At 46.9% G+C, this 25,257-nt stretch overlaps 1 protein-coding gene across 6 annotated transcripts in view; it reads right to left on the minus strand.

Moving 5' to 3' along the window:
- Window positions 1-2,526: 2,526 nt before the first annotated feature.
- The window catches only part of LOC100076131 (cytochrome c oxidase assembly factor 1 homolog), a 63,545-nt gene continuing 40,814 nt past the window's right edge, over window positions 2,527-25,257 (minus strand). For 3 of the 6 annotated variants that reach the window (XM_007663447.3, XM_029064182.2, XM_029064181.2), the window contains 5 exons: window positions 11,473-11,531; window positions 8,418-8,525; window positions 5,950-6,101; window positions 3,769-3,845; window positions 2,527-2,873 (listed from right to left, as the gene is read on the minus strand). In XM_007663447.3, coding sequence (XP_007661637.1) covers window positions 2,759-2,873; window positions 3,769-3,845; window positions 5,950-6,101; window positions 8,418-8,511 — 438 coding nt within the window. In that variant the 5' untranslated portion in view covers window positions 8,512-8,525; window positions 11,473-11,531 and the 3' untranslated portion in view covers window positions 2,527-2,758. Of the gene's footprint in view, window positions 2,874-3,768; window positions 3,846-5,949; window positions 6,102-8,417; window positions 8,526-11,472; window positions 11,532-13,425; window positions 13,484-25,257 lie in introns of those variants that run through there. The other 3 variants (XM_001507502.5, XM_029064184.2, XM_007663448.4) reach the window with 2 other exon arrangements.

Here is a 25,257-nt window from a genome sequence, read left to right on the forward strand (position 1 = left end):
AAATTAGGATTAGAGCCAAGGTGTCCTGAGTCCCAGCCCCATGAGGCCATGCTTCTTTTCCAAAGGGAGAAGGAAAGGGGGAAGAGAACGAGAAAATTGCTAAACTCTGCCCTTTCCCCATCCACCTCTAATGGCATGTGTTACCTGGAGCCAGGACAAGAAAAGGTGCTCAACTTTGTGATAGTTGCACATCCCTCCTCTCCCCGTGTTTGGGGCTCCCCCAGGGTCAGTATCCTAAGCCACCCTGGCCTGGGTGGGGTGGGAAGGAGGGGTGCTTGCCGCCCACTTCGCTCCTGAGAGTCACGTGACATGGGCAAATGGGTGTCAATGCCCAAGAGATAGTGAAGGAGTTACTAAGCCGGGGGCCACAGACTCTGGAGAGAAAGTGGCTTTGGCACTTACGAACTCCTTCCTCCTCTAGACTCGGAGAACACTCCTGCAGTGAAGGAACAGCAAGCAAGCTTGGAGTTTCACTTCCCGTTAGCAGCATTCTCATCCTTGGAGGTTTCCTTTCCCCTCAGCAGCAGAGAAACTTGGCTTGATCCTAAGGCCACACCAGGAAGAAGAGTTCTGATGGGCGGTACAGAAAGAAAAAGTCAAATATCCCTTGGATTTGAGTAGATCGGGCTTTCGGAGTTGAGGGGAAAGAAAGCAAGGAACCAGGCCATGACAGTGGTGGGACGGGGGAGAGCCAATTGGTCAGATTCCCCCAACCCCTCTACCTGGATAGACAAAAGATGCATGAGACACATGATGCAGATATAGGTGAAGGGGATCTCAGGGTTGCTCAGAAGAAAGGAAGGGTGCTCCTTATGGGCAGGGAACATGAGAAGCAGCGTGGCTCAGCGGAAAGAGCCCGGGCTTGGGAGCCAGAGGAATCGGTTCGAATCCCGGCTCTGTCACCTGTCAGCTGTGTGACTTTGGGCAAGTCATTTTACTTCTCTGTGCCTCAGTTCCCTCATCTGTAAAATGAGGATGAAAACAGCCTCACGTGGGACAACCTGATCACCCTGTATCCACCCCAGCGCTTAGAACAGTGCTCTGCACATAGTAAGCGCTTAACGATACCAACATTATGTCTACCATCTATGTTGTATTGTACTCTCCCAAGTGTTTAGTACAGTGCTCTGCAAATAAGCATTCAGTAATTAATTGATTGATCACGTCTCTAATCTCATTAGTCCACACCTCTCCCCTTCCCTCCTCTCACTTATTTTTGCCACTGTCCCGAAGATGGCGAGGAAACCCAGGAGGGAGAGGGGGATTTTGCACTTAGGATTTGAAAGTAGCCCACATACATCCTACAAAATCCTGCAGTTTATGGTATGGCTTACTCTAGAACAAGCCTCCCATTGTTCCAGCAAGGTCCTGGGACAAGTTTAGGCTTGAGGTTGGAAAGTGGCTTTCCCATCCAAAACAGGGGCCACGTCCCACACCCCCGGAAACACAGAGCAGAGGGGCCAGGTTGTTTAAGCTGGGTGACAGGCTCAAAAGAATTAGCTTTGAACTCCTGAGACCGGACTCTCTGGGGCTCTCAAGAAGGGGTATGAAATTGGATCCCCTCAGCAAGAGGAACAGAGTGTCAGGTGTGGCACCCCCCAGAACAGGGTGACCCAGTTTGGGAGGTAGAGTGATAAGGGCATCCATTGTACTCTCCCCAACTGCTAAGTACAGTGGTCTGAACACTCTAGGCCCTCAATAAACACTACTGATTGATTCCTTTGATCCACCTCTTTTTTTTTTTAATGGTATTTGTTAAGTACTGACTGCAAGCCAGGCACTGTTTTAAACACTAGAGGAGATACAAAGTAATCAGGTTGGATGCAGTCCATGTCCCACAGAGGGCTCACAGGGAGGGAGGGAGGAGGGAAGATACATGTAGGAGGCAAATGAGGAGCAAAGAAGGAGGAAAGATATTTCAAGTGAGGCAGTGAGACTCCAGAAGCAGTTTCTAGAGAGGACAGAAAATCCCTGGCTAGCCAACCCCACTGTGACCCAGTGTGCTCAGAAGGCAGGAGGGTTGCCTCAGCAGCAATCAGGTGGATGGATAGCCCCAAGGAAGAGAGCTGTTCTGCTCTGAGGGCCTCTCAAACCACCTTCCACATATCCTGTTCCTGCACCTTCTACTTGACACGTTTCAAAAATGCAATAACTAAGCTACATGTTGGGCCAGAATTGAACACTAAAGGAAGCGGTAGAGCTGATAGAAATAAGCAGATATACGAAGGAGTCACGTGGCCAAAGTTAAGGAACTGGAACCCCACTGGTTTTTTTTCTCCAACTGGCAAAGCCAGTAACTTGAAAAAAGAAATCCCACATTCACCCTAGGTAAGCACTCTCGGCTCCTTTCTCGTGTACTGACAAACTGCGAGGTGGGAGTTGGACGTAAGCTCACTGTGGACAGGGAATGTGTCTGTTTACTCCAGTACTGAACTCTCCCGAGTGCTCAGTACAGTGCTCTGCACACAGTAAGAACTCAAAAAATATGACTGGATGAACGAACAGAGGGCCATGGGAAGTCAGGAAGGGATTGGGTAAAGAGTTTTATATATTCATATTTTAATATAAGCTCAGGGAAGAGTCCTCCCGATTAAACAATGGCATCAAAAAGGCATACCGGATGCTCGTGGTTCAGTCTAATCAAAATCCCTCCAAAGCCTTCCCCTGGAAGGGAGACCAGAAGGCTGGAAACGGATCCACTCCACTGAAGCGAGCCTTGCCTTCTGGCCGAAAAGGACGCCACTCTGCCCAGATTCCGTCACACTTCGGGGGGCTCAGAGGCCATTCCCCCGGCCTCGCTTTCCACCTCGGCCCGGTACACGGGAACTCGCTGGCCGTCCCTGAGGTTGAGGATGACCTCCTGCAGATTCCACCTGACACCAAGCGAGAGTGCAAGCCACGAGAAGCCAGTCAGCACGGAAGGGAAGCAAAGTGCAGACACATCCGCAATCAGAATCAAATCACTTAAGGCCATTCATGACAGACTTTAAGAAATTTTCCTGCGTTTTAAAATGAGGCTGCACCATGACCAATCTATAACAGGGGACTTAGGAGTTTTCAGAACCCCTTCAGCAACAGGGTTTCTATCACTAAAGGAATTTAGAGGTGCGGTCTTCTTGGGGGCCTTCTGAGGGCTGGCCCTGGCTTCTGGCCACTGCTCTGATCACCACCCCGGCGGCATGGAGAATGCTGGCTTCTCTACCCTTGGGAATGAGAATGCAGGCTGACTAGAGCGGTCACTGCCGGGAAAGGCCGCAGGGGACGGAGGGTTGTAGCTGTTGGCAAGAGGACAGATGAGCCAATTAAGAGGGAGAGCTGGTGCGAAGAAACCAATGAAGAATTTAAACACAGGAACTTGTTGTCTTTATCCATCTGTTAATGGCTCGGGCACCAGGCCTAGAGGCCGATAATGCGGCATGGAGTACGTTTTAACACTTTGCCACAAGCAACTGAGTTTAATGAACTTTACAAGGAAAGTGGGAAGGAGTAGCTGGGTGGGTGGGCAGTTGGAGAAAAGGAGGAGGTTTGACTGGTATGGCAGACTTGAATGAGTGGAATTTCAGCCACAGGAATGTCCACAGGCAGGCCTTTAAATGCCATCCATGCCTATGCTTCAAATTTTCATTTTAGTGTTAAAATGGGATTCAGATGAGTTTCTGATAGGGGGAAATTAATAACCACTTCTTGGGTCTTCAAATGAAAAACTGGCCCAGATTCCCAGGTAGGGGTGGCCAAGCACCACCCTCAATCCCGTCATCCCACACAGACCTTTTCCTGGGGACATCCCTGAGGGCGTGGATGTACAGCTCGCCAGCTGTCTTGGATCCAGAGACGGGCACCTTTATCTATGACAGAAAGAAGAGCAAAGCCTGATTATCTTGTATCCACTCAAATGCTTAGAACAACGCCAGATGCACAGTAAGCCCTTAACAAATACCATTTTTTAAATAGAACTTCCTAAAGTCCAGCCTACCCCATACACTCATCTCCAGATTTGTTGCTGGTTTATATTTAATTGCCGTCGGCCTGGTGTTCTCCATTAAATTCAAAAGTCAAGGATGTTCCCTCTACAATATCTCAGGAATTCACCCCATCCTCATCATTCTTTCACCATCTATCTCGCACCTAAGCCCTTATCCCCTTTCTCCTCAATTCCTGCAGCAGCCTCCCCTTTTCTCCATCTCCAAATTTTCCCCATCTCTGCTCCATCCTAAATGCAGGAAAACAGATGAACTTTTTGAAACACCGGTCTCATCACTCTCCTCCCAATAAGTGCACCACGGCTCCCCATCAACTTGCTCTTCTAACCAGTGAATTCAAGGCTCTCTCCCTTAACTCTGGGTAGGGGGGAGATTTCCGATCCACTCCCACTGGTCCCAGGGTCAAACAAGGCCTGAAGTTTTCAAGTTCTCAGTGCAAAAAAACAGCTCCATGCTGAGAGCTTACAAAACTGTATTTATTTGATTTTTAAAATGCATCATTTAAAAGACAATATATTTAGCTTGCTTTTCCTGAAGTAGCTGACTCTTTAATGCCACATTTTGATTTGGGGCACTGGGAGGGTATTGAGCAAAAGCAAAATCCCCACCCATAAGAAAGGATGTTGATTCACCCAAGGCCCTTGTTCCTTGTTTTGAGAAGTCTTGAGAAGGCTCTCCGTTCATTCACCTGTACGGCGCCTCTGCCAAGTGAGGTGGTGTGAGCGGAGTTCCGGGGATTCTCAGATAAGTGCTGGAGTCACAGTGAGTCGGTCAATCGTATTTACTGAGCACTTTGTGCAGATCACTGTACTAAGCGTTTGGGAGAATACAACATAACAGACAAGTTCCCTACCCACAATGAGCTTACAGTCTAAAGGCCGCCCAAAACTACCCCAATCCCCATCCAGAGGGGACAGTATAGAGTACGGAACCGGTATTTGTTTTCTAACAGCAAAATCACTTGCAAGAAAGGATGATGGCCCGAGATGCCGGGTATCCCGTGGGAACGACATTTATTCTCTCAGCCATTAGGGAATTATTTTGAAAATGGCTGCTGTGGTGCCTCACAGCAGGTCACACAGCAGGCAAGTGGCGAAGCCAGAATTAGAACCCAGACCTCCTGACTCCCACATCGGGATTTCCCATGAATCACTGCTCCAACCTGGGAAGGGTGAGAGAACTCAGGCAACCTTTAGAACGCCGGAAGGCCACAGCTGCAGAAGTGACTGTGGCGGTAGCCATGGCTGCGACGGTGGGACTCTGAGCTGAGAGGAACCTAAAACTCTGCTTTTCCGACTATAGTACCCTACTGCTCTTATTGTAATTATCACTGTCCTTGCCTCTTCTGCTTTTGTAATTTTATTGTGTCACCTTTCTCTGTGCCTATGTAACCGACACTTTATTCTTGAACTGGTGCCTCTTGGGTGCCAGAGACCATGTCTCATTCTCACCCAAACATTTTTTTTCCTAGCTCTCACTACTGCTCTGCGCACGGTTGGTGGTTAAGTCCTACCAAACTGGGCTCTAACAGTCAGTAAGAAAAAGACTGTCTTAGTGTGTAAGGTCACTGAACCAGCTGAAGGTGAAACCGGAGTGGAAAAGGAAAGCGATGCAGTGTTCTTGGATTTCCCAGGCTCAGTGAAAGGAGCAGAAATGAAGTCTCTCCCTCTAGACTGTCCACTCCTTGAGGGCGGGGATTGTGACTACCAATTCCACTGTATCGTATTCTCCCAAGCGAGCGTTTTGTACCGTGCACTGCACAAAATAAACGCTCAAGAAATACCACTGACATATCGATAATTGCACCATTAATCACACTAGAGTTATTTACTACTGGGTGGTAGGGGTGCACGCTCCTCTGGAGTCTTTTCAAAAATTTCATTTCCCAGATCACAGCAAAAACACCATCCACCACCTTTTTAAAAACACAAACTTTCCGCACCGAAGGTGAGAGGTCTGGCTTTGTTACCTGGGCTCCCGACACATCGATTCGGTTGTGCCCGTCAGTTAAGCTGATGTGATGGACCTTGAGGGGAGGCGCGCCGAGGGCCTCGAGTACAGCAGGCTGCCTCTTCAGCTCCTCGAGAGCCAACTGGTAGAACTCGGACTTGGCGAAGTTTTCTTCAAAGGAAAGAAGAGACGTTCCTGTGACTTTGATTATTTCACATTCACTAAGGCCCGGGGTTCTGGACTTGGTCCACGGGACAAAACAGCCAGTCCCTGGAAGATCTACGCCAGCAAAGAGCTAACCCTTAAGAACCAAAGGATGGGAAGGCAAGGAAGAAATGGAAATCGTCCAAAAATTCAAATTGAAGCGTGGGCTGAGAGGATGGAAAACTCACTCGTGCTCGTAGTAATGGCTAAATATACCACTTGAGATCAAACTTTTCCATTTCAATAAGTCATTCAATACTTAGAAAGCAAACCACAGGGTGATGGATAATCCTTCACTCAGGGATTACCAGAAATCGGAAGAGCCCATTTGCTCTGGTTTTGTTCCCAGTGGGCCAGGAGAAAGAGGTTTCCCAACCAACCGTGGGGTCAGAGGGCCAGAGAGGGGTCTACTGTAACTGAGTTCCCCAAGAAAGGGGTGGGGACTTACCAGATGAGGGGTATTTGTGAGGGGCCCTCTTTACTACCAGATTAGCTGGGGAGTCTGAGCTCTCTGCAGGACCCTTTAGTCCCCAGGAGGCTGGGTTAGTGGTGAGGCTCTAGACTGCAAGCTCGCTGTGGGCGGGGAACGTGCTTTCCAACCCTACTGTATTGTACTGTACTGTCTCCAGCACTTGATACAGTGTTCTGCATACGGTTAGCACTCGGTAAATACTATCGATGATCATGATGATGAGGCCACCTTCAGGGATTCTTGGCCCGAACCCAATTTCTAGACCAACCCTACAATCCCCTGAACCCCTGAGGAGGCCTAAGAGCTAAACTGGTTTCTGGGAAGCCCCTCACAGACCGGACTTAACCACCACACTATAACTTGGGCCCAAACCAGCCGTAGGGGTGATAAGGGCCCGGAATCATCCACTCCCTATTTACCTGCTGGTATCCCACCAACGTCAATCCATCCATTTTATTTATTGAGTTCTTTCTCCGTGCAGAACACTGTACCAAGTGCTTGAAAGAGAACAACAGAACAAGTGGCCACCGCTCCTGCCCCCAAGAGGTTACACTTGAGTGAGGGAGATTGAGTGCAGTCAGTAGGAACAACTCCTGCCCTCAAGAGGTTCCACTTTAATGGAGGGGATCGGCTGTTCACCTGGATAATCAATTAATGGCATTTACTGAGCACCGTACTGAGTGCTTGGGAAAGTACGCTACAATAGAGTTGGCGGACGCAATCCCTGCCCGTAAGGAGCTTACGGTGCGCAACTGGGTACCCAAATGCTTAGGTGTCCAACCCGAGTTACTTGGATCCACCCCTGCGCTTGGTATAGTGCCTGGCACATAGCAAGCGCTTAACAAGTACCATCATTATTATTATTAGGTGACGCAGAACCGCTGAAGTGGCGGGGGCTGGGGGGGATAGAGGGAGTTAGTTAATAGTTTAATTGGGGAAGGTCTCCTGGAGGAGGTGTGATTTCAGAAGGCCGGTGGCTTGCCGGATGTGATGGGGAAAGAGAGTGCCGGGCAGCGGGAAGGGGGTGGACTTCAAAGGTCGGGTCAAACCCTCTGGATTCATAAACCAGAGCCACAGAGCAGTGACTGTCAAGAAAGAAAGGTCATTTTGGAAGCACTGCTGCTGCTTAGGGACTAGGCCTTTATAAGGGCCCTGGAAATTCTTAGCTCTTAACAATGAGGACCAATTGGCCAATTGAAATTCAGAAGCTGGCTGGCTGGGGGGCGGGGGGTGTCTGACTGCAAAGAGTAGCTTCAGTCTATAGAGTCTTAGCTCCCGGTTCTATCTCACTTATTTTCTTCTCTGACCGCCCGCCACCTCCCCGCCCCCACCATTAAATCAAGGACAGACACTGGGCTCTGAAACACCCTGAAAGGCACTTTGGAAATCTCCAGCCTTCTCTCCACTCGGGGAACCATCTGGCATCTCCCCTTCCTCCTGTCTGTCCTTCTCTCAAAGTCCTGAAGAAAACTGAAATGTGCATTGAAATCAAAGCCACAGACTTGCCTTTCACTGGCCCCAGCAGCAAGACCAGGGGCTTCTTATGCAGATGGGCTGCCTGGGCCTTTTCTTTGGATTCCCAGGGCTGCTGGGCTCTAGGAAAAGCTGTAATATAGATTAGATAAGGAGGAGGCTATTGGACCCAAAACGGGCCATTGTGGTGTACGGAACAATGAATCGGGGCGGGTCCCCCTGCTTCAACTCCTCTTTCCTTTTAAAGCTAGCTGCAACCATCACAGTGAAAGAGAGATTCTGCATGGAGAGGAGAGAGATTAACTGCAGAATTATGGTAACTAACGGGATGAACTTACTCTGCATAAGGTAATACATGAGCGTGCATCCCCCTCCACTCAGGAGTGTCATGTATATAGCCAGATGCTTTAGTTTTCTTAAAACGGCTGGCATTGGGGTTCTTGAGGCTAAAAAAAGAAAACAGACACACACATACATCCACTTTAGGACTCAGCAGATGCCCTCCAAGACCCCGCCACAGCCCAGCAAGCAGCAATTGGCCCCCAAAGGAAAAGCGGGGAGGGAACGGGAGCCAAGAAGGCTCTCGGAGGAGCCAATGTGCTCCTTCTCTTTCCCTGGGAACGCCACTCCTCTCTGCGCCGTTGGCGAGAAAATGCCCGCCCGCGGTATGGCTGCCACCCAGAAACTCGGCCCATTGTCCCCGCTGCTCTCCTTCCACGCTGAAACAAAGCACAGTGTGAGTATTCAGCTTCTTGTCGTCGTCTTGGGAGACGGAGCCAAGCCTGTGAGCCAAACGAGTGTGCTGCCAGTAAATATAGCAGCTTTGTCTAAGATTGGCTGGTAAACAGGAAGCCTGGATTTGACTGGCAATAGGTCGGCCTTGTCAGACGGTGGTTATTACTGGCTGCTTTATTCCACAGTTTGCCACTAATGCCCTCTTTGGTCGACGGAGGGGTCTCAGTTATGACTGCCGGCTGAGAATAGAATGACACGGCCTGGCAGTTCGCACAAGACACCCACCAGCCCGGGGCTGGCTACCTGCCCGTTTCCACTCTGCCCCGCCGAAAACTGGGATCAGCATCCGGAAGAGCCAGGTACCAGGGGCTGAGTGAGCGCTGACGGAGAAGATTAGGAAGGGCTGGAGCAGTTTAAGAAAGGGATGATACCTCAACTGACAGCAGTCCCACTGTCAAAGCTAATGGGGGAGGTTTTTTTTAGGATAACAGTAGTCTTGGGGAGATGTCAGAGAACGTTCTGACTGAATGGGAGGCCCAGTCCCTTGGAAAAAGCTTTGTTAGAAAAAGTTAGAATGCTGTTATAGTCCCGGCTCCGCCACTCCCCTGCTCTGACCTCGGATGGATCCCTGCCTAGCTTTGGTGTTCCTAGAAGCAGTGTGGCCTGGTGAATAGAGAATGGGCCTGGGAGTCAGAAGGACCAAGGTTCTTATCCCGGGTCCACACACGTCTGTTGTGTGACCTTGGGTAAGTCACTTAACTTCTCTGGGCCCCAGTTACTTCATTTATGAAATGGGAATTAAGAGTGTGAGCCCCATGTGCAACAGGGACTGAGTCCAGCCTGATTAACTTGTATCTACCCCAGCACATAGAACAGTGCTTGGCACAAGGCACTTCACAAGTACAATTACCATTATTATTATTAAATGGGGCCCTGTATTCTCTGTCCTCGCCCTGCACAGGCCAAAATTCCCTTCCCAGGTCCAACACCACTTTCTTTAGGTTCGGCCAGATTGTCTCTGAGATGGGAGGCCATGGTGGGGAGGGAGAGGAAGGAGGAATTGAGCTACTTAGGCGATACTTATGGACACTTCTGGAATTTGTAGCACCAGCTCGTAAACACAGACACTCCTCACGTGGGCAGCTGCAAAGCATTGGAGGTACCCGACCCCACCCTTTCAGACCAGACATCACCCCAATTCAGCTTTCCATTCACCATCTGGCCCGAGTCTGAGCCACGGGCCACAGATCCTTCCACTCGAGAACATTCTGAGGCTAAACGAAATGCATTCCAATGCTCTCGAATTATTCACGGGAAATGGGAAAGAAGTTATATGCCGTAAGAGCAGTGAACAATTTATATAATAATTGTTTCTTTAACGCTTTGAGATGCCAACCAGAATATCCTGCATCTACTGTAAGTATTTTGAATGGTGATGAAGTAGTAAGGGTGTTTACTAAAGTGGAGGGAAAGCCAATTAGAGTAATGTGATCAGGGCAAAGTCATTCCGTTCTCATTATGAAAATGGTTCACACATCACCTAAGAATGCGTTTGTCAAGTCTTGCTTCATAGGATGCAAAGCTTTAGAGGGTGGAGAGAAAAATATGAGTCAAGGACATTTCCCCCTAATACTAAGGCTTGTAACAAATGAGCGTGAGCCATCAGTACGTCCTGGACTCAATGCTGAATGAGCGCCCAAACCAGAGACACGACAAGAACATTATAAAACCATAGCAACAGTCAGGGAAGCACTTTCTTCTATTGTCTGTCTACCTGGAAAGTAACCTGAGAAATTTCATTCTAAAGCAGTACAGGAGGCAGGTGTCTAGGGAGCTTCTGGGAATCCAAGCGTCCAAAATTAGGGGGAAGGACAAGGCAGGAGAAACAGATTGAGAGAGATAGTGAGAGAGAAAGAGAACGTGCGGTGGAGAGAGAAAGACGCAAAGAATAGGAGAGAAATTCATAAACAGCAAGAGACCAAGTCAGAGGGCCAGGTAGGGTCAAAGAAATGGATACCAAGAAGAAACAGGATGAGCACTGAAAGACAGAGTAACATAAACAGAGGCGAGGAGTCTTCCCTCCCCTCCCCTACCTCCCTCCCTTCTTTAAGGCCCCTCCTCTCCTTCCACTACTTACTGCCCTGTCTGGCAGCCTTGCTCCTGCTCTTACTCCAAAGCACAGACACCGCACCTGCTGTTACGGGATCTGGTCCCCAGGCATTTTTGGTGCTGGGGGATTCAGGGTGGGTTGGATGATGCGAAAAACACTGGGGAGCAGTTCCAGGCATGAAAGGTGGTGACAAGAGCAGTAGGTAGAGCTCAGAGCTGAAGCAGAAGCTGGTCTGCTTTGTGGGCTAGGGGGTCAAGCAATAGGTGAGGGGTGGGGGGGTTTTGACATCTTCTCCCCAGCTTAGCTGCTTGCAACAGCCAGCTGTCCAGCACTGAGCTCCCTGCCACTGCCGTGACTGCTCCTTTCTGATTGAATACCCCAGTCAGGCAGGAGGAGACTTTGGGGAGGTAGGGGGAGGGACCCCCGACGGCCATTTTACAGACAACTGAACAGAGCCCTGAAATTCAGGCAGGTCCTAGGAAATGGGAGACCCTCTCCCCTCACCGTGGTATTACGTTTAACTGGGAACGTTTTAAATGGGATTTTACCTGATAAATCTTTGCTGCAGAAATCTCTTGATTTTGAGATTCATCAGAGAGAAGCTCTCCTGAAATCAGAGCAGAATTAAACATTAGGTCTTTTCCACAGGATCAGTTTTGTGCACCTGTGTTTTGTACAGCTTCCTAATCCTTTTCTTAATCAATCAGATGCTGGAGACCCACTACATTAATCTACATCAAAACTGAACTATAAGAAGCCTTTTGTTTTCTCCTCTTGAAAACGACAATTTTTTTTTTTTAAAAAAAAGGCTTACCATTTCAGATTTTCTGCCTAGGAAGCTGTCAACATATTAAAGTAGCTGGTTTGCTAGAGAATATATTCATTCAAATGTGCATACCATTCCGTCAGGCTGCCAGATCCTGGAACATAATCCACGCTTTCATGTTTAAGCCATGTCTGCAATGTGAATGCTTTCTGAATATTTGCTGTCATTATTACTGATTTTTAATCATTCGATTTATTGAGCCCTTTCCGTGTGCAAAGCACTATACTGAGCACTTGGGAGAGTACAATATAACAACATAACAGACCGATTCCCTCTCCACAAGGAGCTTACAGTCTGGGGGGGGGGCAGGGACAGACTCAATCTCCTGGATGAATTCTCTTTAGAGAATGAGTGAAGCCGTACTGAGTGGCCTCTCCCATTTTGTCTGAAAGCCATTTTAAGAACGTTTTAAGGTGTCTCTTTATTCACCATGCAGCATGATGGAAAAAAAAGAGACACTTCAAAATGCCTTTAAAATGATCTGGATTCACTATCCCCACTGCTGACCCAATCTCCCCAGAAGCCAACCGTCTGGATACTTATACTAACAGGGTAGAGAAGGGAAGAGTGGAGGAGGGGGAGGAAAAACTGAAGAGAATATTTCCAGAGTACAGGCACCTCTCAATCCACAGCAGACCCCAATCTTCACAGATCCAGGGCATTCCGGGAGTGGAATAAAGCTAGGTGATGCCACAGGGGATCAGTTTCCGTAGAACCTTGACATAATGACATTAGGGCTCACAGTCCTAATCCCCATTTTACAGATAAGGTAATTGAGGCACAGAAAAAGTAAAGAAACTTAACCAAGGTCACACGGCAGACAAGCATCAGAGCCAGGATTAGAACCCAGGTCCTTCTCTATCAGGTCCCTGCTCTATCCACTACGTCATGCTGCTTCTCTTTTGGGTGTATATGGAACAAACATATACTGTACTCTCCCAAGTGCTTAGTACAGTGCTCTGCATACAGATATAACTGACCGATTGAAGCATTACAAACATAGGTCCCTGCCCTAAAGGCACTGACAGTCTAAAATGCAATGTGAGCAAACCTAAGAACATGAACATGCAACTAAAAGATTACAAATACAAGCACAGATGCCAAGATAACTGTAGTGGAGAGTGTGACCAAGGTAGTGGAAGTGTTAATTAGGGGAGGCTTCCTGCATGAGGTGAGTTTTTTGTAGCTTCTGGAAGGAGGAAAGGTTTGAAACTTGGAGAGATTATCGTACTCAGCAAATGGCAAGAGCAGTGAGTCAGAGGTGGGACAGGTAAATGTCGGAGTTGGGGGCGGGGGGCGGGAGGAAGGAATGCAAGGGCTTTGAGGGGGTAGCTTGAAAAGAGATCCGCTCTGTATGAGGGAGTCTGCTAGTAGATCTTTCACTCTATAAGTGAAGTCTGGGATGCTAGCATCAGCTGTGGAGGGAAGTGTTTGTTGTTACCGTTATTTTGTCCTCTCCTAAGTGCTTATTATAGTGCTCTGCACATAGTAAGCGCTCAATAAATATGACTGAATGAATGAAAGTGTTGCATGCCAAATGGTGCTTCAAAAAAGACAATTTGTCTGGCTGAATGTAGAGTATGGACATACGTTGCAACTCACAATACAGCCAATTTAGGTTCATCAAAAATTCATGAATGGTTGTATAATGGGGTACATTCTGCCGTAGACTCACCTGCAATGAGGTTCTGTTCCAGAACTATCCAGAGTGACAGGCTGTAAAATTACCCTGCCAATCGCTCCCCACCTCCCCCTTCCTCTTGCCCCTTCACCCCGTCACGCCTAGTGGCTCTCCCACCATCCTCCGGCCCGCGCACCCGGAACTTGGCTCCTTCCTCCTTCTTCCCCACAACTCACCACATTCTGCAATTGTTTATCCTTTTGTTTGAATTTCAATCATAGCAACAGCTGTTGCTGAGGAAGCAGTTGCAACCTCAAACCCCTCCCCTTCCCTTTCTCTTTCCCAATTCACAGCTCTGCCTCCCTGACCCAAACGCAGCTGTCGATAAAAAGCCTCTGGAGTCATTATGACAGGCTGAGGAAAAAGTAGTGGCACACATAGGAGTGATGTAGGGATAGCAGTTCAGAAAATTGCTGGAAAAAGGGGAGGGCAGAGAGGAAGCATGGCAAGAGGAGAAGGGAACTGATCTACCTGCAGAAGCTGAATATAATACTGGAAGAGGGCATTTTCTCTGCTGGGATAAATCAGAAAATGGAGCAGAGAAAATCCCCATAATTCATACATTTGAGGGTGGCTGAAACCCGCATATGTCTTGTCGGCTGTGTGACTGTGGGCAAGTCACTTAACTTCTCTGTGCCTCAGTTCCCTCATCTGTAAAATGGGGATTAAGACTGTGAGCCCCACGTGGGACAACCTGATTCCCCTATGTCTACCCCAGCGCTTAGAACAGTACTCGGCACATAGTAAGCGCTTAACAAATACCAACATCATTATGTCTTGGGACACGGACTGCGGGTGAGAAACAACATCAAGATGGCTGTCCAAATAATCCAGCTGGGTGGTGATTAGGAGGTGATTTAGGGTAGTACTTTGAAAGGCTGGAGATCGGGAAGACGTGGGAAATGTCTGAGGTGACAGAATGGGAGTGAATGAGAGAAGTCAAAGAAAGGTTTGGAAGTCGTGGTGTTGTCTACAAGAGGAGGGAAAGTACAGAAGAGGGGTGCGTTGAGGAGGTACTACTAAGAAGTTTAGTTTTACCCATACTAAATTCGGGTGGGGAAGGGGGGCAGCTACATATCTAGTTGGAGATGCAGTGTGGATTAGTGAAAAGAGCATGGGTCTAGGAGTCAGAAGGACCTGGGTTCTATTCCTGACTCCACCATCTGCTGGGTGACTTCGGGCAAGTCACTGCACTTCTCTGTGTTTCAGCTCCCTCATCTGTTAAATGAGGATTAGGATTGTGAGCCCCAATTTTGAATCTACCCCAGTGCTTACTACATTTTTATTAGCAAATGTCATTAATAAAAAAAGTCCTGGAGCTGGGAGGAAATTCAAGACTGGAGAACAGTCAGGCTAGACATGTAGATTTGAGAATCATCCACATAGAGGTTCTAGGTAAAGCCACGAGTGATTCCAAGATGCCCCACATTTCAGCTCCTCTGGCCTTCAATTCTTCAATTAAATTCACTAGATCATTTCCCAACTGAGAGGAACACAACTGCAGAAAATTGTTGATTAGTTTCCTGTGAACCTGTTAAAGGAAACGTTCCCTCCTGGAGCAAAATTCCCATATGGGGATGCATCCTCTATTCTAATGGGTTGGGCTTCTCTCTTCTCAGGACATGATGGTAATGCTTACTTTAAACCCTTACCCTCTAGCAATGAAATTAGAATACCCGTGGATCCAAGGCCTAGGAGAAATCAGACTGAGCCTCAAAGAATCCAAGTCATGGGTTACTGAGAATATTAACAACATTCCGGAAAGCCAGCAACCACAAAGACATATATTTCTTTGATTTGCTGATGCTATTACCTTATTATTGCGGTATTTGCTAAGCGGTTGCTATGTGCCAAGCACTGCTCTAAGTGCTGGGATGGATACAAGATAATCAGGTTGGGCACAGTCCCTGTCTCACATAGGGCTCACAGTCTAGACAGAAGTGAAGAGGATTTAATTCCTGTTTTACAAATGGGGGAACAGAGAAGCGAATGACTTGCCCAAGATCACACAATAGACACGTGGAGGAGCCGGGATTAGAACCCAGGTCCTCTGATTCCCAGACCGGAGCATCCCATTATGGGAAGGACCCAGAACAAGAAAGTTTGCAGACCCCATCCACCCCTCAAAATCTCTCTTTGAGGCTCCCTTAACCAGATTTTTCCCATAAAGATTAGCTGAAGAACACACTATAATAGTGATGGTATTTGTTAAGTGCTTACTATGTGCCAAGCACACTTACTGAGTGCTGAAAACTATCTAAGCATTCGAGAGAGTACAACACGACAGAGTTGGACGAAACATTCCCTACCTGCAAAGAGCTTATTCATTCACTCGATCATATTTATTGAGCACTTACTGTGTGCAAAGCACTGTACGCTTCTTGGCCATTTGGCTAAGATCAAGTATACTGTAGCTTATATTTTAAGAAGGGGAGACAGACACTGAAATAAATTATGGCTATGTGCATGAGTGCCCTGGGGCTGAAGATTTCAAGTGCATAAGTGATGTAAAAGGGAAAGGAAGTAAGGGAAATGAGGCCTTAGGGAAGATTTGAGGGTGGAGAGAGTGGTGGTCTGGGGTATATTTATGATATTTGTTAAGCATTTACTATGTGCCAGGCACTGTACTAAACACTAGGATAGATTCAAGCTAATCAGGTTGGATATTAGACTGTAAACCCATCAAAGGGCAGGGACTGTCTCTATCTGTTACCGATTTGTATATTCCAAGCGCTTAGTACAGTGCTCTGCACATAGTAAGCACTCAATAAATACTACTGAATATAGCAATGTCCCACATGGGGCTGGCTCACAGTCTTAATCCCCATTTTACAGATGAGGGACTGAGGTTCAGAAGTGAAGTGACTTGCCCAGGGTTACACAGCAGAAAAACGGCAGAGCTGAGATTAGAACACAGGTCCTTCTGACTCCCAGGACCGTGCTTTATGAAGGGGGAGAGATTTCCAGGCCAGATGGAGGTTGTGGGCGAGGGTCTGTAGGTTGGCGTTGGAGGGGCGAAGTACGCAGACTAGGTTGCAGTACAAAATCAGCAAGGTACAACAGGAGGGAGTGAGCTGACAGAGTGCTTTAAAGCCTTTGGACAGGGGTTTCCAATTGATTTGGAGGTAGTGTGTGTCAGGTTTCAAATCGAAGTTGAAACAGTCAGCGATGACACAAGAAAATTCCACGTACTCCTTCAGGTATGGTTCACTCTTAGAGCTCAGTTGTAGAAACTTGGATTTTGATTAATCTAAACAAAAGAATGACTGACCCATAATCCAATAATCCCCAAAGCAAAAAAAGTGGGGAAAGGTTTTAGGAAGCACAAAATGCTTCTGGGAGTTTTTATCCCTCACAAGCCATGGTGGGCAAGAGGCGTTTCAGAGAATGAGTGGATAAGTCTACTCCCAAATTTCTTTTTTTGGGCAAATGGGAGCAACATTTCCCACAGGTCTCACTTGCCAAGGGGTGGGGTTCTGGCCAGGCTTTCTAGTTCAACATCAAGTATTTATTTGCTCATGCAAACTGCACCTCCCGCAAGTGTCTTTTGAGGTCAGCGCTAAACCCTTAAACACTTAAAGTCTGGAAGCGCAGGCCAAGGTGACAAAGGATAACCACTACGGCATCTAGCTCCTCCTTGTTATAAAAGCAGTCCCGTCTGACATCAATGGGGTTGAAATTGTTTCTGGTCCCCTGGTGATTTACCTGGGCTTACTTTTGTTCCATGTTTCCTCAAGATCCTTCAATTCCTTCCCTGACTAAACCCTCATTTCCCCAATTAGTCACCTTCCTTTCTGCATCACCTATGCATTTCGGTCTGATCCCTTTGAACTCCTGACATTTACTCCAGCCCCAACCCTACAGCACTTGTGTCCATATCTTTATATTCTGACGTTTCCTTTTTCTGTAATTTATTTTAATAACTGTCTCTCCGAACTATACTGTAAACCCCTTGAGGGATTGTGTCTACCGACTCTATTGCACTGGACTTCCCAAACACTGTAAGCATTCAGTAAATGCCACGGGTTGATTCTTGGCCTCCAAACTCAAAGTCTGACCCTGTTCTTTGTAAATTCAGGATGGAGGAAAGAGGGAGTGTAACAGAAGTTCTGGCTCTCATTATTTTATTTTTGACCCAGATTTAGTTTATGCAATTAGCTATATTAAAAAAAAAGGTTAATAGGTTAATTTCCACTCTCAATATCAGGTTAGGATTTCCAGGTTAGGGCTTCTGAAATACTTCAAATTAGGTCTTGGATGATTTTTTTAATTTTTTTTTTTTTAACAAGTAGACTACTTCAGAAGCTTTGAATTAGCCTTACTCATAGTATGCAAAAACTACTGGGGATGTGAAAGTGCTGCTTGGGCCCCAAAATTGTAACTGAATCTTACAAACACCCAGGTCCTCTATAACGTGAGCATTACATTCTTGCAAAATTCCACATTAAGGAAAACTCACACTGCCGTACTCAGTCTAACTCTATTCGCTTTACGTGCTTAGTACAGTGCTCTGACCAAAAGCACCCAGTAAATATTGACTGGCTGATTGACAAGGAATGTCCTGGCCCAGCCCAGACCCCTGGATCCCTCTGTCACCAAGCCCAGGCCCACCCCCCCAAGTAAATCCCAGAACCTTTCTTCCTCCTAGAGAAGAGCCAGGCTGTTTGGGCCACTGGGATTGAAAACAGCAGATAACCATCAGCTCACTGCTTAATAATAATAACAATAATTTTGGTATTTAAGTGCCTATTATGTGTCAAGCACTGTGCTAAGCAAAGGGAGGAAACAAGATACTAGATCAGACACAGTGCCCGTCCCATGTAGGGCTCATGGTCTAAGAGAGTTTATCCCTTAGACACTTGCTATTCATCCCACAGCACTTAGGTACATATCCTTACACTTTGTCATTTCCTCTATCTGTAATTTATTTTAATACCTGTCTCTTCCTCTAGACTGTAAACTACTTGTGGGAGGGAGAACAAGTATTTAATTGACATCTGAGGAAAGTGAGGCACAGGGTAGTTTGATTGACTGGCCCATGTCACACAGAGCAGGTAAGTGGTGGAGCCAGGATTAAAAACCAGGGCTCCTGACTCCCACTCTCATGTTCTTTTCACTGGGCCTCACTGCTTCCAATTTTTCTTTCCCCCCACTAGCTGTTTCCATCAGTTAATGGAACCCAAGCAGCAGAGAACGCACAGTACATACATTGAGTCCCTCTACAAACGCAAATTGCCACAAAAATGGAACAGAAGGGAAGAAGAAAGGAGAGTCAGGTAGAATGAGAGTTCATTAAAATGTGGGGTCTGGAGGAGCAAGGGCCATCAGAAGTCAAAGGGCAACCAGCAGTTCACTGTGTGGCTATTGACTCAGTCTGGCTAAATCTAAATCTAGCTCTGGCCAAAGCCCAATTTCTCCATTTTCTTCAAAGCCGGAGTGTTGACTTCTAGGCTGACAAACCGAGTCCTCTCCTCTCTCAATTCTGAGCCTAGGTCCTTTCCAGGGCAATTTCAGAGAGTGAGTTTCTTCTCAATAAAACCTCTTCACTCACCATGACTTGACAAAATCAGGTTTAGTGCATTCAATTCAGAAATCCTCTAATCATTCTCTACAGCTTAAAAATGTGAATGATCTTGCTTCATCTGTCTGAGTAGAATTAAATTCACAAAGAACATTAATTTCTGGTTTTGAAACCACAGAGGGAAATTACTCACAGTCACATTCTAGATTCTGAATCATAATTTCCAAAAAAAAAACATGACTAAGACAATCCTGTTAATCATATACTCCCCAAATTTACAATTAGAAAGCCTCTATTTGAAACAGGGAATTCCAGAGAAAGGGAAATACAATTCCATCTCACTAGACGGGAAAGGTTTTTTGCTGGGACCTAATGGGGGCCATACATATCATTTGAGGAATGCGAGAAGATACCAGAGAAACCATCACAAAATGGAGATCCAAAGTGCCCCTGGGAAAGGATAAACAAAATCCCCAAGTGATGGAAAATGTAGTTCTGTATGGCAGAATGCCCAAAGTATCACCCAAGTAGATTCTAGACTGGGAACCCATTGTTGGGAAGGGATGGTCTCTATCTGTTGCCGAATTGTACTTCTCAAGCACTTAGTACAGTGCTCTGCACACAGTAAGTGCTCAATAAATACGATTAAATGAATGAACAGACCCGGCAACTGGGTAACGGCTTAATTTCCACCTATGTATTCTTCTCCAGAATTTAGTATAGTGCTCTGCACAAAGCAAGAACTAAAATAAATACCATTTCATTGCTACTACTATTACCAACCCCACCACCACTACTAGATAAGTTATCCTACAGAACCCCATCCCTTTTCCTATCACCCACAGGTGAGTACACTTCCTCAAAGGTTCTACAGCCCAACATTGGGCCTACAATGCAGCCGTGCTTAGAATAGTGCTTGGCACACAGTAAGAGCTTAACAGGTACCATAATTATTATCGTTATGTTCAATTCTTACATGCCCTTGGTTATATGCTGTTCCCCTGCCCGTCTACCCTCTTGTTGCACCCCCTGAGGAAATGTGACTGGGCCAGGTGAAGGATAAGCGGTAAATGGGCCAGTTGGACTTAGGCTAGTGGTTTGGTGAGCTGGAGAGCCACTTTTATCCCCTTCAGAGGAATTCCTGTTGTTCATTCTCATTTGATGTTGATTATACACGGTCGCCAGCAGTCATCTGCCCTCGCTACCATGTACGAATCACTGCTGACGTTTTCCCTCGGCAGGGACAAGAACGGCTGCAGCCTTGTGGTAGACAGCACCCTTGAATACTCTCCATGAAGGCTCAAGAGCTGGGCAGTCGGAAGCAGTGTGGCCTAGTGGAGAGAGCCTGGGCCCGGGAGTCAGAAGGACCCGATTTCTAATCCCGACTCTTCCGCTTGTCTGCTGTGTGACCCTGGGCAAGTCACTTCACTTCTCTGTGCCTCAGTTCCCTCATCTCTACAACGGGGATTAAGATTCTGAGCCCCAACTGGGACATGGACTGTGTCCAACCTGATTAACTTGTGTCTCTCTTGGCGCTTAGCATAGTGCTTGGCACTTAGCACTTCACAAATGCCATTAAAAAAAAATGAGAGTGAGTCAATGGCTCAATCCATTCTGCTGGCTACCACAAGATGTTTGAGCTTATTTGTGGGTGGCTTATGACAGTGGCGCCCTGGCAGTGCCGGCTCAAATCTCACTCGCTAGCCACAAAATGATGGTCAGAGAGCATGGACGTTTCTCTTTTAGAACATGTGATCATGACATCCTGTCTAATATGCTGACATAGAGTGATATCATCTACTAGATGGAACTGTTTGGGAGCGTAGCAACGTGCACAGTGTATTGTGTTTTGCTGCCCGAAAGAACACAGTCTTCTCACACACACATTAAGAAGAATGTTGTTTGTGTTTGTCCTGGATAACTGAGACTTTGGGCCACGTCTCAAAATGGCAACCATCTCTGACAATAATATTTATCGTTAATGCTAACACAATTACTACTAATAGTGCTATTTGTTAAGGGCTTACTATTTGACAAGCACTGCACAAAGCGCTGGGGTAAATACAAGATCAGCAGATCAGTCTCAGTCCCTCTCCCACATAGGGATCACAGTCTAAGTAGTAGGGAATACAGGCACTGAGTCCCCCCATTGTACAGATGGGGAACCTGAGGCACAGAGACGCCAAATGACTTGCTCAAGGTCACACAGGTGGCAAGTGGTGGAGTTGGGATCAGAACTCGGGTCTTCTGACTCCCTGACTTGTGCTCCTTCCACTAGGTCAGACTGCTTCTGGTTTCTAGTATAACGATACGGATTCTTTTGCGGGGCAGTCTCAATATAGCTTGGTCTAGGTCTTCAAGGAAGTGATCCATCAGAATGGATCATAGTAGGGACAAATGCAGCGGCGTGGCTTAGTGGCAAGAGCCCAGGCTTGGGAGTCTGAGGTCACGGCTTCTAATCTTGGCACCGCCACTTGTCAGCTGTGTGACTTTGGGCAAGTCACTTAACTTCTCTGGGCCTCAGTTACCTCATCTGTAAAATGGGGATTAAGACTGTGAGCCCCACGTGGGACACCCTGATAACCTTGTATCTATCCTAGCGCTTAGAACAGAGATTGGCACATAGTAAGCATTTAACAGACGCCACCGTTATTATTATTATTATGCACTGACAGAAGCATGGTTTGATCCTTAAAGCCAGGCGGAGGCATCATCAAGCAATCACTTCCACTCTTGCTGATCCAGTGAAACATCTACTGTAATCTCTCTAAAGGCAGGTTTATGTCTATCAATTCTATTGTCTGACCTCTCCCAAGCGCTCAGTTTAGTAGTCTGCATCCAGTACCACCGATTGACCGTTGTATTCCAGCACCAACTTCCTCCCTCACCAGACGGCCTCGTCTCAATGGGCACTACTACGTCACTGCCCTGGTCAGCACTCTGGCAACGACCACTGCTCACCGCAGCTGTTGTCTGGCTGTGAACCAACATTCCGGGAATGGAGATCGAGAAGGAGCTTGACGAATGGGGTTCTGGCTATAGCTCCGGTGGAACCCGGGTGTCAGTTTAATCTAGAAAGGCTTCTACCGGGCGAGATCTGGATGTCTCACGAGCCACTTGTCAGCAGTCAGGGTGAGGCAAAGAAAGGAGTTGTCCAAGAAGCTTCTGTTAAAAGACACTGAATCTGTATCAAAGCGGGACCACTTCAGCTAGAAGTCTCAACATGGCCTTCGCACTCTTTGATCCTTAGGCTGCCAAGTCGCTTGACGGTTAGAGTGCAAAATAAGGTATGATGTAAGCCTTGATTACCGGTTTTATAGCTGTCCATCCCTAGCAATATGTCACCGCATTGCATAATACTGCTTTTACATGAGGCAGACAGCAAATTTCTCTTAATGAAAATGACATCTGTGCTTCAAGGCAAAGAATGCTAACTATGGAGAAAGTCTAGACAGGGCAGAGTCTGGGCATCCTGAGTTATTTTCCACGATCCTCTAGACATCTAGTCATTCAGGTAACTATCACCAACTGAATTTGACCCATGTGCCTGTTCCCCCCTCCCCCCCCCCCCGTTAAAATGCCTCCAATGATTCCTCATGTCTCAGGCCTGTTGAGGAGCTTGAATAATGACTGTGAAGCTCTTTGAGAACCTCCGATGAAGTGTTTTTGAGGTAATGCAATTATTCTGCATCCAGTAAAATATCTCACGGACGTGTCCCTGCAGAGAGTCAACCATCTATAAATAAAAACATGGGAACACCTTGAAAAAATTCTAGTCGGGGGGAAGTTTTACAACAGAGGCAGCCAATTATCGCTGCCCTTTAAGTAATGTTTGCTGTTATTAGAGGTTTGCAGAATCTGCTAATATTGAGCTAATAAACGGGTGACTACCGTAACTAATTTTGTTTTGCCTTAAGTAGACGCTGTGGGAAAAACTGGCACACCTTTTTTAGCTTTTAAGTCCCTTTGGAGGAAGAATTAGGTTTGAGTTTTCATCGCTTCAGAGTCAAATTTATTTTCTTATACCATTTGGTGTTTCAAAGACCAGATAAAAAAACCTTTTTTTTCCTTCTTCCATTACTGCTCCTCATTATATTTTCGTGCAGCATAATGAACTGATACAGAAACAACTGCAGATGGTTAAAATTGCAGTGGAACTGTTCCCCTTTTGCTACTAGCCTACTTCTCTAAGTAGTGCACACTGCATAAAACAAATAGATGTTTAAAAATCAAGTCAAGGGCATTAATTCATCTTAGAGTTTTGCTGAAATGTCCAAGACATTTTGGCTTTGCTCTAATGGTTTTTGACACTGTCAGGTCTCCCTGAGCGAACTATTGCCTTGTAACTGACTTGACAGCCAGTATTGTTCTCCTTTTATGAATACTGCATGTGATTTCTTCAAAATGACAGCCTCCAGAGGCAAGCATCAGCTGTGCTCAGCCCTGCCTGAGGGAAATGCCCTACAACTGGCTAGGCCTCCTGCTGATTTAAATACACGCACTTACCACCCGCCCGCCTCTAACAGCGCTTCGTTTCCATTTTATTTTCATTTTTTAATTGTTATTCAAAACCCCACCAACTGTCACTGTTTTGGGGACGATCTGTTGCTTGCGGTGGAGGGGGGAGGGATGCTAGCGCATTCTTTGGGACTTTCTTTAAAAATGCATCTCCCTCAAACCCTCGTATACAGTCTTATCCTCACCACAACCCCCGCCTAACCCCACCATCCCAAAGCAAGGTTTTTTCAGGGCTAAATTGCTTCAAAAGAAAAAGCCGACGGAGCCATTTTTCTCACATAGATCTCAGGCTCCACTACAATTTCAGGTCGGGGGATAATATTCATTCAATCAGGAGGCTTGCTGCATATATCACAAACAGCCGAAAGTGTATGGTCAGCAGAAAGAGCTAAAGGTAATAACAAAAAAAAATCAATAGTTACTCCAAAGATTGGGCAACCATGGTGACAGGAAATAATTTGTATTCCACTTTACAGGAGGAGAAAAAAAAAACAAATCCTATCAATGGCTCCCTTCTTTTTGCTGCTCCAATAGGAAATTTTGGCTTCTATGAATACGGTTTGCAAAGGGTGTCTTGTATATTTAGGATAAAAGCACACGACAAGGGCAAACGCCTATATTTCAGACAGCACGGAGCATTTACAGGATTTTTTTTTTCCATGGCTCAGGTTTTTAAAATCATTAAAACTAGGTAGCTTGTCCTCGGACACTCTGCACTCTAAGTGGGACAGAGTGGTACAGTCTGATCAGCTACTGGAACTAGAATCATGGGTGGCAAGGAAGGACCTTGCCCAGTCCTGCCTTCCAAGTCTTACTCTTTTTCCGCTGGGATATCTGTGGTCAAATCAAAACCGGCTTGCATAAGATTGTTCCCGTGAGCCTACTTCCCAAGACAAAGAGTCAAAAAACAACGGAAGAGCTAATGTCAGGGCTGAGAACCCGCAGAGGAATTAAATACCATCGATTACAGAGCCAGTGGTTTATGCGGGGCCACAAGGAGAATTCTCTCGTCCTGGCCAGCCGGGAAGCTGGAGGGTACAGAATCCGGCAAGCAAGTAGGCAGGTTGGAGTTCAGGGCACTGCAAAGTGCACCAAGAGTGATGCCGAGCAGGACAGCTAGGAAGACCATGGCACAGTGCCAACGCTGGGCTGGGGAACCAGGAACCAGCAGGGTGTTACCTTGGTAGCGCCTGCCGTCCGCCCCGCCCACATTTGCGAGCCATCTTTCGGGATTTCTCCTGGGCTTTTCCACCTCATAAATGCCCTGCGTGGTTCTTTGGTCAGCAACCTCCTCCGATGATGGCAGAGACCCCGCAAGAGGCGTTTGCTTGCCTGTCCCGCCAAGACTAAAACCGAGTTCTCCAGATTCCCACAGCCACGCTCTTTTTCCGGGATCACAGTCATCCGGTGGACCTATTCTTACCAACCGAGGAACAAGAGGTGGCATGTAGGCCTTGCTGCTTCAGCGGCCAGGGTGGGGTGAAGGCAAGACAAAGTTTTCAAGCCACGGGGAGGTGGTGCAGCAGGACCCTATGAACAAAGCATAGGCCTGGGAGCCAGAGCACCCGGGTTGTAATCCTGTCTCTGCCCACTTATCTGCTTTGTGACTGGGCGAGTCACAACTTTCACAACTTTTCCGTGCCTCAGTTCCCTCACCTGTAAAATGGGAATTCGATACCTATTCTCCCTCCTACTTGACCCCCATGTGGGACAGGGACATTATCCTGTATCTATCCCAGCCACTTAGGACAGTTTTTGCCACATAGTAAGCACTTAATTACCACTGA

Source organism: Ornithorhynchus anatinus, chromosome 4 (genome assembly GCF_004115215.2).
Source record: "Ornithorhynchus anatinus isolate Pmale09 chromosome 4, mOrnAna1.pri.v4, whole genome shotgun sequence".
NCBI lineage: Eukaryota > Metazoa > Chordata > Mammalia > Monotremata > Ornithorhynchidae > Ornithorhynchus > Ornithorhynchus anatinus.